Source organism: Melanaphis sacchari, unplaced genomic scaffold (genome assembly GCF_002803265.2).
Source record: "Melanaphis sacchari strain LSU unplaced genomic scaffold, SCAv2.0 Contig31_pilon_pilon, whole genome shotgun sequence".
NCBI lineage: Eukaryota > Metazoa > Arthropoda > Insecta > Hemiptera > Aphididae > Melanaphis > Melanaphis sacchari.
In genome coordinates, this window is record NW_020271193.1 from 1,854,387 (window position 1) to 1,866,254 (window position 11,868).

At 25.0% G+C, this 11,868-nt stretch overlaps 2 protein-coding genes across 7 annotated transcripts in view; one reads left to right on the forward strand and one right to left on the reverse strand.

Moving 5' to 3' along the window:
• Positions 1-281: 281 nt before the first annotated feature.
• On the reverse strand, positions 282-11,639 carry LOC112596332 (eukaryotic translation initiation factor 4E transporter). 6 transcript variants are annotated; one of them, XM_025341957.1, is made up of 21 exons: positions 11,430-11,639; positions 10,886-11,129; positions 7,043-7,238; positions 6,801-6,912; positions 5,909-6,075; positions 5,697-5,852; positions 5,487-5,629; positions 4,789-4,878; positions 4,574-4,719; positions 4,242-4,512; positions 3,945-4,163; positions 3,740-3,882; positions 3,602-3,679; positions 3,448-3,508; positions 3,153-3,247; positions 1,657-1,834; positions 1,460-1,582; positions 1,258-1,379; positions 1,019-1,181; positions 738-950; positions 282-587 (listed from the first exon to the last, which is right to left on the reverse strand). In XM_025341957.1, exons 2-21 carry the CDS (start codon positions 10,947-10,949, stop codon positions 385-387), a joined length of 2,943 nt encoding a protein of 980 aa, XP_025197742.1. In that variant the 5' UTR covers positions 10,950-11,129; positions 11,430-11,639; the 3' UTR covers positions 282-384. The 6 variants fall into 6 exon arrangements, with proteins under 6 accessions (XP_025197742.1, XP_025197741.1, XP_025197740.1 ...); XM_025341956.1 differs by having other exon boundaries at positions 11,248-11,639; XM_025341955.1 differs by having other exon boundaries at positions 10,886-11,164; positions 11,248-11,639.
• LOC112596450 (splicing factor ESS-2 homolog) overlaps positions 11,623-11,868 on the forward strand; it is a 3,330-nt gene continuing 3,084 nt past the window's right edge. The window contains exon 1 of the mRNA XM_025342139.1: positions 11,623-11,724. Coding sequence (XP_025197924.1) covers positions 11,623-11,724 — 102 coding nt within the window. The remainder of the gene's footprint in view (positions 11,725-11,868) is intronic.

The window sequence follows — 11,868 nt, forward strand, 5'->3', positions numbered from 1 at the left end:
ATTTTTGTACACAAGAGGTTCATAATCTTTAAGAAATTATAATGTATTATATAAAATAAGTATGCAATTCAAGTTCATTAGAATAAAATTACAATTTTTTCAAAAAATAATAGTTAATTTTTTGTTTAAACATGCAAAAATAAAAGAAAAACAATTCTTAATTGCTTTGAGGAAATAATTTTAAAAAAAAGGTCAGTGGGAAAAAACACTGAACGTATATTAAATTAAGAACCTCATAATAAAACAGAAGGAAAAGAAAGAAAATATTGAGACTTGGAGAAGGGCCCTATAAATATTTAAAAGGAATAACAACTTGTTTATTTTTTTTTCTTGGTTTTTTATGATTTTTACACAAAAATTGTAAAGTGCCACAATTTTCACTAATTAAGAACGACCACCAACCTGGAACTTTTCGATATCCTCGACACTGAGCATGTTTACATTCTGTGACATAGCAGGCATGTTTGGTAAACGGCCAGCACGAGCTTGTGCTAACAGTTCTGGAGAAAACCAACGTGCAAGTTGATTGCTAACAGGAGATTGTACCCGGTTCATGCGCGATTTATCCCCAGAGCCATAATTTATACCTATAAATAACATTAAACAAACATTATGTTAACTCCTATTGAATGTTCATAACTGATTAGAATTTGAAGTTGGTGAATTTTATTTAAATGCCAAAAAGAATGTATTTAACTTTTTACTACACTAATAAAACAAATAAAAAAAAAGCTTACTGCGACCATTCATATTGTTCAATTGCTGCTGCTGCTGCTGCTGTGGTTGTTGTGCTCCATGGTATCTAGGATAGTTACCACTCAGTATTTGCTGAATAGTTGTATTGACTGGCCGCTGTTGTTGCTGCTGCTGTTGCTGCTGTTGCATAAACTGTTGTTGTTGCATTTGTTGTTGCAGAGTGTTTATTTGATGCTGAAGCGCATGCTGGGTAACTAAACAACAGATTGATAATTTAATTATTAACAAATTCAAGTAAAAATAAGTTAATATTATATCTAACCAGATCTTTCATCAGGTATATGGTGTTTGTCTACCAAAGGTTCTGAGGTCGAAGTCATCTTACGTAAAACAGATGTTGGAGTAAGACCAATTCTTGGTTGAGATTGTGACTGAGATGAGCCTAAATCCATAGTGCCTTCTCCTCCATATGATGCATTATGAACCTTATCAAAATAAACATATTTATTTATTTATTATAAATTAATTTAAACAAATATATCTTCTAAAACTTAGGCATACATTTTCCATCCTTTTATGGGTTTGGTCAAGTAATTGTCTTTTAAGCATTTGGCTTTGGTATAATGCAGCTTGCTGTTGTTGGTAAACTAAATCCTGTTGTTGATTAGCCATTCGTTGGGCATCTGAAATCATATATATGCATTTTTTAATATAAAAAATATTAATATTTTTCAATAGTATCATATAATAATCAAACACATACTGTTTGAATGTTGAAATACTTTCATAAGACAAATAAGAGTTTCACGATAACGAGACTGATTAGTACTAGTCTTTTTCCATTGCTCTACTAAATGATGTAGCATTACTTCACCACGTTTAATTCCTATTTAAAAAAAATGTATAATTTAATATATAATTAATATTTCATACTAAAAAAATAATATAAATATATTATACCCATAAGCATTTCTTGAGCTTCTCGGCTTTGCAATATATCTTTGGTTGGTGTGTAAAAGTTGACCATATTTTGAAGTTCTGCAGGAAGTTTGAACATATGTTGCTTAGACTGTTGTTGTTGTTGTTGTTGTTGAGCAGCCATTGCTTTTGCTACCATATTTTCATGTTGCTTTTGAATCTAAATTAACAAATAATAGTAATATATTTTTAATTTATTATAAAAACAAATTATATTCTATAAAATTATGTTTTTTTTTTTTTTATGATTGTCAAAATTTTAATTTTATCAAAAAAATTAAATATAACCTTAATAAACAAATTAAAATATGAATGTATGTATGTATTATTTGTTATTAAAATGTATGATATACATAAACATAAAAACATATAAAAATTGCATAAGATATGTATACATCTGAATACAATCAATAAATAACATCTTAAATTTCAAAACTAAAAACGGATGTGATGAGTTTAATCATATTCATTTTTTTTTATCATTAAAACATAAAAACCATTTTGGGTAGAGATTAATAATCTATATTTTTAATATGTTATATTATATTTATATCGATATTTGTAGTTCATTGTTTGAATAATAATATTTAAGTTTAACTAAGTTTTATCAAAAACAAACTATATATCAATAACTATTTAAATATAATAACTAACAAGAGATTTTTAACTATTACATACTAACTACATTAAACCTTTTAATTCAATACTGACATATTTCATTATTGTATATATATATCATTATATAACATTATATTTATTGACAGTAATAAACTATTATTATTAATATAAGTCAATACTGTCATATTATGGTTTATGTGAATATGTATTTATAGCTTAAAATTACTCTAAATATGTTCAACTTTGTGTAAAGAGTGATATTAAGAGCAAATACAGAATTTAGTTTGTAGTTTTTAAGGTTAATATTTTATGAAAATAACAAAAATTATTAGAGGATAAATTGTTATATTCTTACATTATTGAATAATCAATATTAACAAAATTAAAATTTTAAAAATACATCTAGAAAATATAAATTATAGCTAAATATTAAATTTTTTTTAAATTCTTCTAAAAAAACTTGAAAAATGATTAAAAATTATATTTTCAAGCTTTAGTGTTAAAATTACAATTTTTTTTTGGATTTTTAACTACAAAATTACATACATTTCAATATTTTATAAATTGAAGCAAGTCATTATATGAAATATTTTATAATATATATGTTTTTTATTCATAAATAAAATAATAGTTTCAAAATTTTGAATAAAAACTTACTAATATTATATTTTTAAAAGTAACATTAGTTTTATTTGTTAATATTAAATAACTGTTTAAAAACTACAAATTAAAAGTTCTAAAATATTTTACTTTAATAAAGTTTTATATTCATTGATATAAACTATAAGAGATAATAAAGAAAGGTATCTTTGATAATTAAATTATTTCTAATAAATAAAATATAAATTTAATTTATTTACTTGTTGTGCTTCCATGAGCTTCATAACGAGATCATTAGGAACTTGCATATTTGGTTGTTGACCACGATAATTATTTGAATGACCATAAGGACCTACTGTTTTTACATGAAATAAAATAAAAATTACATAATCATTGAGGTAATTATAATTTATATTCTATTAAAATGAATAATTGATTATAAGAATAATAATAAATATGCTATATAATTAAATATCATTTTTAGTGCTGATTGATACGTTTTTTAGGAAAACCAAACAATTTACAAAAATATATTTTTTAAGTAAAAGCACATACCAGTAGGGTTTTGTACTTGGTTTGCCATATAGTTTGGTGGTCCTTGAGCATTATTCAGCATCTGTAATTTAATTATTTAATTTTATTAATTATTAAAATTATATTCTCTAAAAAGTTTTTATTCATTTAGTTTTACAAAAATAAAATTTAATACCTGCAGTATGGAATAGTTTTGAGAGCTGTTTGTTACATGTCCATCGTTGTTAGAGTTTTCATGCTCATTTTGAGACATCTAAATATTATATCATTCAAGTTTAATAATCTTATTATAATTTAAAATATTCACACTTGCCTTCATGTTTTGTAGTTTTTTTAATTTCATTTCTTCATGGAATTGAATATTGTTATGTGGTGGTGAATAACCATTTTGTTGTCCACTAGACATACGTAATCTAGATTCAATTTCTTCAAGACTTTGAACTTTACCATTAACCTCTATTAAGAATATAGCCAATTAACCACAACTATACAACTATAAAATAGAAGGCGAAAATTACCTAAATCACGTATGGCAGCTTTAGGGTCAGTCAACTGAGGTGCACTGGCTTTAATAACATCCATGATAGCTGGAGGAAGTTTATTATTTTCACTTGACGTGATAGAATCATATGCATTTGTTAAATTTTTTGATTCATTTTGACTATTATTTTTAACCATTCCCATTAGCATTGATGATAACTGTCTAGGATCTTCTTCTGCATTATCTGTTACGCTTTCTACAAACATGATACCATTTTTCTATACAATTGTTACTATAAAATAAATAGATGTATTTAAAAGTTATGATATCCTACTATTAGTTGCAGAATTTAACATTTCAGTAGAAGCAGATGAAGCACGGCTACTATCATGTGTAGTAAACCATTGGCGGAATCGTGAACCAGCTACATTTCCATCCGTTTCCCCTTCAATATGCATTATATCACTTAAGTAATCTGGCTTTAAGAAATCATCAATATTGAAATCATTGAATACACTGTCATTTGTTTTATGCTCAGCATCATAAGCTTGAATAAACTCATTTCCAGTTATTGATTCAGAATCTTTTTTAGTTTGGTCTTCATTCTAAACAAAACAATAATCATGATTTTCAAATAATTAAAAATGTGAATTTAAATAACTTTACATTGGGTTTTTCAACTGTAGGCTTTTTTTTTTTATCTTCATCTTTTTCCTTTTTAGTTTTCTTTATTTTAGTCTCATTAGCTCCTTTAATAGCAGCTGCTGATTCCGTGGATGTAGAGTCAATTGAATTTTTCTTAGTACGGGGAGCTAAATATTTTATAATTATTACATTGAAATAATTTTTAGTCATAACAGTGATGGACAATATTTACTTACCAGGTTTAGTTTTTTTCTTTTTAGTTTTGTCAACAGGTGGATCTTCAAAACCTCGTAACTCAATAGTATCATGTTGAGAAGTTGGACCATCTTTTGATAATAAAAATATATTAATCAATTAAAAAAAACTGTCAAGAATGATAGTATTATTTTATTTAAGAAAATGCCTAGGCTTAAAAATAAATTTTTTAATTTTTAAAGGCATATTTTGACAGTTTTTAGTACATAAGTGTTTACTTATTTAGGTATTTTTTAGGGCATGAACTCATAAGCCCTAGTTTCAAGTAATAACTCAGCCTAAAATTAAATTATTAATAAAATCCTATGAGGTGCCATTGATAATATTTTTACCTTTAAATTAGTAAACATAGCTATTTACTTTAATATTTAAGTTTATTTTTTTTTTTTTGTTAGAATATATTTTATCTAGATTCTTTTTTCATCTTGACAATTATGGTTAGGTAAGACATTGTGTGTGTGTTGCTAAAATTTTTAGGTGGTCACCTAGTCAGGAACTAGCAACAAAACTCCTAGCTTAAAAAATAACACTAGCACCTTCAGGCAACTGATGCATTCACTGAGCCACGTCATGCCCCAATAATAAAGTTAATAACATAAACTTTTTGTTGTATATTTGTAAGATGGAGACAATATATGTTTTATTGATATTCTCAATCTTTTAATAAAAACTAATTAACCTGTCATCCATTCCGGTTCTTCTTGTGTACGATAAGAATCATTTCGGCGCCTATCATAATTACTAGAGCCTTTGAAGCGATCATAATTTCTATAACGATCTGTTTCTCCTCTATCAAACTCAAAATCTTTTCTACGAGGTTCACTAAAACAAATATTATTGAATAAATAATAGTAGATCAATTATTTAAAATATAGTAAAAAATACAAACATTGAGTTATGAGATGAAGATTCACGAAAGCCGCTTCCTTTACCAAAGTTATAATTATTTGTGATTCCATTTTCTGACTGACGAAAACCAGAATCCCAAGAATCTCGACTCATTAATCGACCACTACCAACTCGACGAGGTTCTCGAATAGGCTCTCTAAATATGTAATTTTTTATAATAAAAAAATACAAATCAAATAAAATGCACCTCACCTTTCAACATATTGTTTAGCAGATGTATTTAAAGGACTATTTGATCGTTTTGGTCCACTAGAAGCATTCATAGTAACAAAACATCCTGAATTGAAACTACGCCTTTGAGGACTCAAAACAATATCTTGATCCTTTTTTAAACGATCTTTTGCATCCTGTGGTTTTTTCTAAGTTAAAAATTATTAAAAATTAATAATATCATTTAACAATATCCTGAATTAATTTTGTTATTTAAATATTTGGAAAAATGAGACCTCATTAACACCTTACTAAGACATCAATTAACAATTCTGATTTTTGAAAATTATTAATAATAAATGAAAATAACACATTTATATGTAATATTTAAAAATAAATCTTATTTAATATATTTGTATTGGGTTGATGTACCATTTAGGTAATTTAACTACTATTACTATACACAGCAATAAAAGTCTAAATTCAAGAGTTTAAAAATATAGTTCTTAAATACAAAAATAATGACTAAATTTGATACCTATTGTAAATAATTTCATAAACTAAATTGATAAATGTTTTAAGTTTATTATAAAATTCATCAACATACTTCATTAGAAATTCAGTCCTATGCAATTCTACAATAACTATTTATAGTACAATTGTATACCAAAACGCTCAATATTCTTTAGCCTAAATTAACCCTATATATTTTATTATATTTAAATGAATATTTAGACTATGAGAAATGTGAAAAAGGTGTAAACATACTGTTAACTTGTATATTAATATATTAAAATATACAGAGACACAATCAAGTAAAAGTTAAAACACTATCTCAATTTTTTTGACAAACACTGGTGAATATTTAGTTTCATTATTATTTGAATAAATATATTTTTAACAAATATTAATAAAATAAAAATATAAAACTAATCTCAGTTTTAGGTTCACCATTTTCTATTGGTTGGTTTTGCCAAGGTGGTAAATCAAATGCTACTGTCTTAGTAGTAGTAGTTGGTTTTCCACTGGCAACAGGTCTACTTCCTCTGTAAAAAAAACAAATCAATAACCATTAAATTGTGTCATACAAATTATTAAACATTTAAGTCATTTTATTTAACAAGCAACAAAAATAATTTATTGTGTAACTTGTAGAATATAAAAATTGAAACTTACTTTCGAGTTTTTCCAGCAAGTTCTATATCTAAGTCAGGAAAGTTGTCTAAAAATTTTGGACGCAGTTTAGAACTGCTCAAGTTTTGTAATTCTAGCAAAGCGGCTTTGGTATAGCTTTGTTTTGGCTGTTTAAATCTTACTACTTTAACTTTGTCTTCAATGGCTGTTTCATTTTCCATTTCATTTGTTGTTATACCTATAAATGTTTTAGTTTATTTTTAGTAATACAAATAAATATTATTCAAATTGAAAATTTTATACTTTTGTAAATATATCAAGTTTAAAAGTTTAAATAACTTATTATTCAAAATAAAATACACAAGTATAAAGTAATAAATACACATTAATATACAAACCTAAACAATTTTTAAGGCTTTTTGTAAACATACTATTATAATTTAAAGGTAGTTCTGGAATATTTTCTTTACTATGAGGCATGGTTTTCAGAACTTTTTTTAACATATGACCTTGAATACCAGAATGTCGTTTACGACTTTTAATAACTCTATTATCCATGGTGTCAATTTTTATAATTAAATACTAGACAATCACAAATTAAAATTAAACATTCTTATATATTATACTGTTTAAATAAGAAAGTTTTAGTAACAAAATGCATGCAGGTAATAACTAATAAAAATTATAGAATCCAACTGAATTATTTTCTTTGATAAAAACAAATTGGAATTTCTTAAAATGATTTTCTAATAATAAACAATCAGTGAATTATTTCCCCCAATCTATATAGGTAATGTATTATGATAATATTATCTTAATATTGGCTAAACTCTAATAAATAGCCAGTCATGTGTGTAACATAAATAAATAAATACAAAAGAATATTTGATGTTGAATTTAGTTTTTGATTGATAAAAACCGACTAACTATATTTGTTAAATATAAAGCATGATTATTTTCTAAAATAATTATTTTATCAATGAATTTGTATTAAATAGAAAAGAATATGAATAAAAAATGCATAAAAATTACCTTACCAAAAATTATCCAATATAAGCTTTGATAAGTATACACTAAAATAATAGACATTAAATATAATATAATTTATTATGTATAATTTGTAATTTCTGCAATGGAATAAAAACTATTGATAAATTAACTACTTTAAACTTTTACATTTTTTTAAATACCACATTATATTATATTCTATAAAAAATAATAATACAATAAACAATTAAAGATTTACATAATATTATTCCTAAAACTCTAAACCTACCACCTACCATGAAATAATGCATTTAACTAGGCACCTAAAATATGATTTATCTAACAAAACAAATTGAATATCTATCAACTAATCAAACAATTACAATTTTTGTTATGACTAGTTCAGAAAAAGTAAACAACTCGAAAAGAACCAGTAGTGTAATAAGTACATATTTTAACATAATATGTTACATCAATTTTTAAATAAATTATTTACTAATATTAAAAAGGATATAAAAATTAAATTGAATACCTACCTATAGAATATATAATTTACAATATGAATAAGGGAGTAACAAAATATAAAAATAACACAGTAATCTCATAAACAAAACAGTTAAGGTGAATATTTATTTTATAATAGTTATTTAAATATTCAATTAATTTTAATATAATTAAAATAATATTATCTCATAAATTCACATTGATAGGTCGTTACAAAATATAGGATAAAATATTTCCTAATCAAATAGATAAAGACAGACTTATTAATTATTCTTATGAACAAAACTAAATGGCTGAACAGCTATTGTTGAATTACAGAATTATTTGAAAACAAAGTATTTTTTTTTTTAAATTGTGGCTAATATAAGTTACTATCAATATTAGTCAATAAATAACAGCAGATTATGACATTCAAATTAAAGGATATATTCAAAAACTAAACCTAAAAACAAATGCCTGTAATTAGTAGGTATAATATTATAAAAGATAATGACAAATTAAGAGTACCTATGTTATTTAATATTTGACATACAACTTTACTTAAATTTGAATTATTAAAATTGTTTGATTTATCATTTTTATCTAATAAACCATTAACCTAACCCATTCAGCCACATCAGTATCAATCACACAAAATAAATATCAGCATAGAAAATCTAATACATTGCAACTTGTATTTACTATTTAAGTATAATAATAGATAAAATTATAAATAATAAATAAAATTATTAATAATCAACACAATTGATATTCCAATTTTTGTTATTGAATCTTTAGATAATTGTTTAATAGTAAACTAGTAAATTAACCACATTTTAATAGGTATATAATAAAAAATAATAATTTATAACTTTGGAGTACGCTACATAAAATTGTCCAAGAGAAAAAAAGCTTAAAAATGTGAGATTCACAGCTTATAAATGCTTACTCATTGATGTATATAATCCACAGATAACATTTTGTTTTTTGCCAATTTCAACCCCTTAAAATTAAAATTTTGAAAACTTCTTTTTTAGTGCATAGTAAAATTATAACTTAGATCTACCCTCAAAATTTCTAGTCGATAACTCTAATAGGTTCTGTGTTAATCATGAATTAGCTACTCAGAACAGTATTCTTTATATATACCGATTATGTACTAACTTAATTGATTAATTGTGATCTGCCAGAAAATTAGATTTATTTACAGAACAATGTTTATAATTTATTACAATAATTAGAGTAGTTATAAAAATACATATTTTAAATGCTTACAATAATTAACATAAAATAGTGTAGGCACACTAGAAATATGAGTCTGCCAAAAATAAAAGAATGAAAGATACTTTTTTTTATATGTTTATTTTACAATTATAAGATTGTTTAACATAAAAAATGATTACATTAAAAATTAATTTCAGAGAAAATATGAAAAAATTATTCTAAAAATAAGTCTTGTAATTAGATTACCTAATATTTTATTCAGTATAGTAAAAGGATTTATTCATAGATCACAATGTATAACATAGACAAAATATTTATTCATGGTTTTAGTTTTTAACTAAGTTTATCCATTTTTGAATAGTAGGTAATTCATAAAATATGATTATTTTCTATATATATTTAAATTATCTACACTTTTGTATTCAATCAATTAAGTTTATAATAAATAATTGTTTAGTGATCATAATTACAACAAAAACATATGCTTATGCATAAGATTTAACATTCATCAAAATATTTTTAATTTTGTAAGATGAATTCAAACTACTTACACCATTAAAAAAAAAAAAATTTTGATAACATAATGTATACAACGATCAAAAACTAAAATATATATTTTACTACCTATAATTCACTTGGATATTTAATTATTAGTATTTCTGATATACCTAATTAAAATTTATACTAATTATATTTTTTTTTTTTTTTTTTGGCAGAAGAAACAGTTTCAAAAAAATTAACAAAGAACTACTAAATGGTGACCTCTTGGTCACCATTTACATTGAAATAGTGAAGAAAAATAGAATAGGTACTTAAAATGTTTATGACTCGAACTATCTAATACAACTAAGATAGTTTATAAAACAATTTTAAATAGGTGTATTAGATAGGTAATAGGTACAATATTTTAATTAGTTATTGATTAAATTACAAAAACATTTTTGACAAGTTATTTTTGATTATCTATAAATAATTATAATATCAAATATGCCAGAAGTCTAATTACTATAGTAAGAGGTGACTAAAAAACAGAATGTTAAATAAATGAAGTATGAAGAGTGATGAACAATAAACAAATAACTAAATAAATCTTCGACCTAGGTCAGATTTATCTAATGATAATGATAGTTCAAAACATTAAATTTAATTTTGTAGATTTATGTACATAGAATGAATATTTTGAGTCTTTACCTTCATTACTGCCATCCACCAGTGATTTCGATAACTTGTCATTGTCGTTGACCATTTCAGACATGTCGACGACGAAAGCCTTCGTAACGAAAAAACGACCAAATATCTGGACGCCTTTTTTTTTTTCAAGCTGCAATATCGGGCATGTAAGGAACACACGAACAACAAACACGACGAAAGGGACAGCTAAAGCTGACTGTAGACCCGTAAAAATGCAGATAATCAGGAACAAAACAGTTGTCTCCTGTTGGTGTACAAGACGATATCGTTATTTGTTTCCTGTGCGCGAATAACGGACGAACGGCAATAGTTACTTGTTAATATTACACTAATTACTATTATTATTATTTATTTATTATTACTATTATTATTATTGTTATTATTGAACAGTGATAACCGACACCGATTGCGAATACCAATAAAATTGACTTCCGTAGTCCGTAGTTGCTGCCCCGTAACAAGCGAGAATTTTAACTTTTTAGCGCGTACGTTAATGACCGACCTAAACGAGCGTTGAACTGAAGTACAAAATCTATATACATACGCCGTAGTGTTCGTTCGGCTGCGACAAAATCAAATAGTTTAACAAACAAAAAAAGTGTTTACTTATACGATAAATAAATAACAAAAAAAATTTGAAAAAAAAAATGTATAGAAACCAAAGAACGACTGCTATCGCGATCCGCAGCGCGACATAAAAGAGTACGACGACTGGTACCAGCGAAGCAAACTGGGAAATGAAAGTATCAAAGTATGGAATTTTTTTTCTTCTTTTAGATCACAGACATACAGGATGCCTATTGCCCAGTGTTGGTGATAGTTGTGGTGGTGGCAGGTGGGTAATTCTGTCATGGAATAAAATATACAAATGTAGTGGGTAACATCGTTATCAAACAATCGTTTTTAGTGTCTATGGGTTTTACGGTGATAGATATTGTTGAGCATGAAGATTAGATCATGCTGTAGACTGTTGTAGAGCTTGC

Coding starts and splice junctions, on each gene's coding strand:
- LOC112596332 (XM_025341952.1), bottom strand. CDS start 7,558: ATGGATAATAGAGTTATTAAAAGTCGTAAACGACATTCTGGTATTCAA. Junction 4,720..4,788: donor AAAGAAAAAAACTAAACCTG/GTAAGTAAATAT, acceptor TAAAATATTTAG/CTCCCCGTACTAAGAAAAAT. Junction 3,680..3,739: donor AAAAACTACAAAACATGAAG/GCAAGTGTGAAT, acceptor TATAATATTTAG/ATGTCTCAAAATGAGCATGA.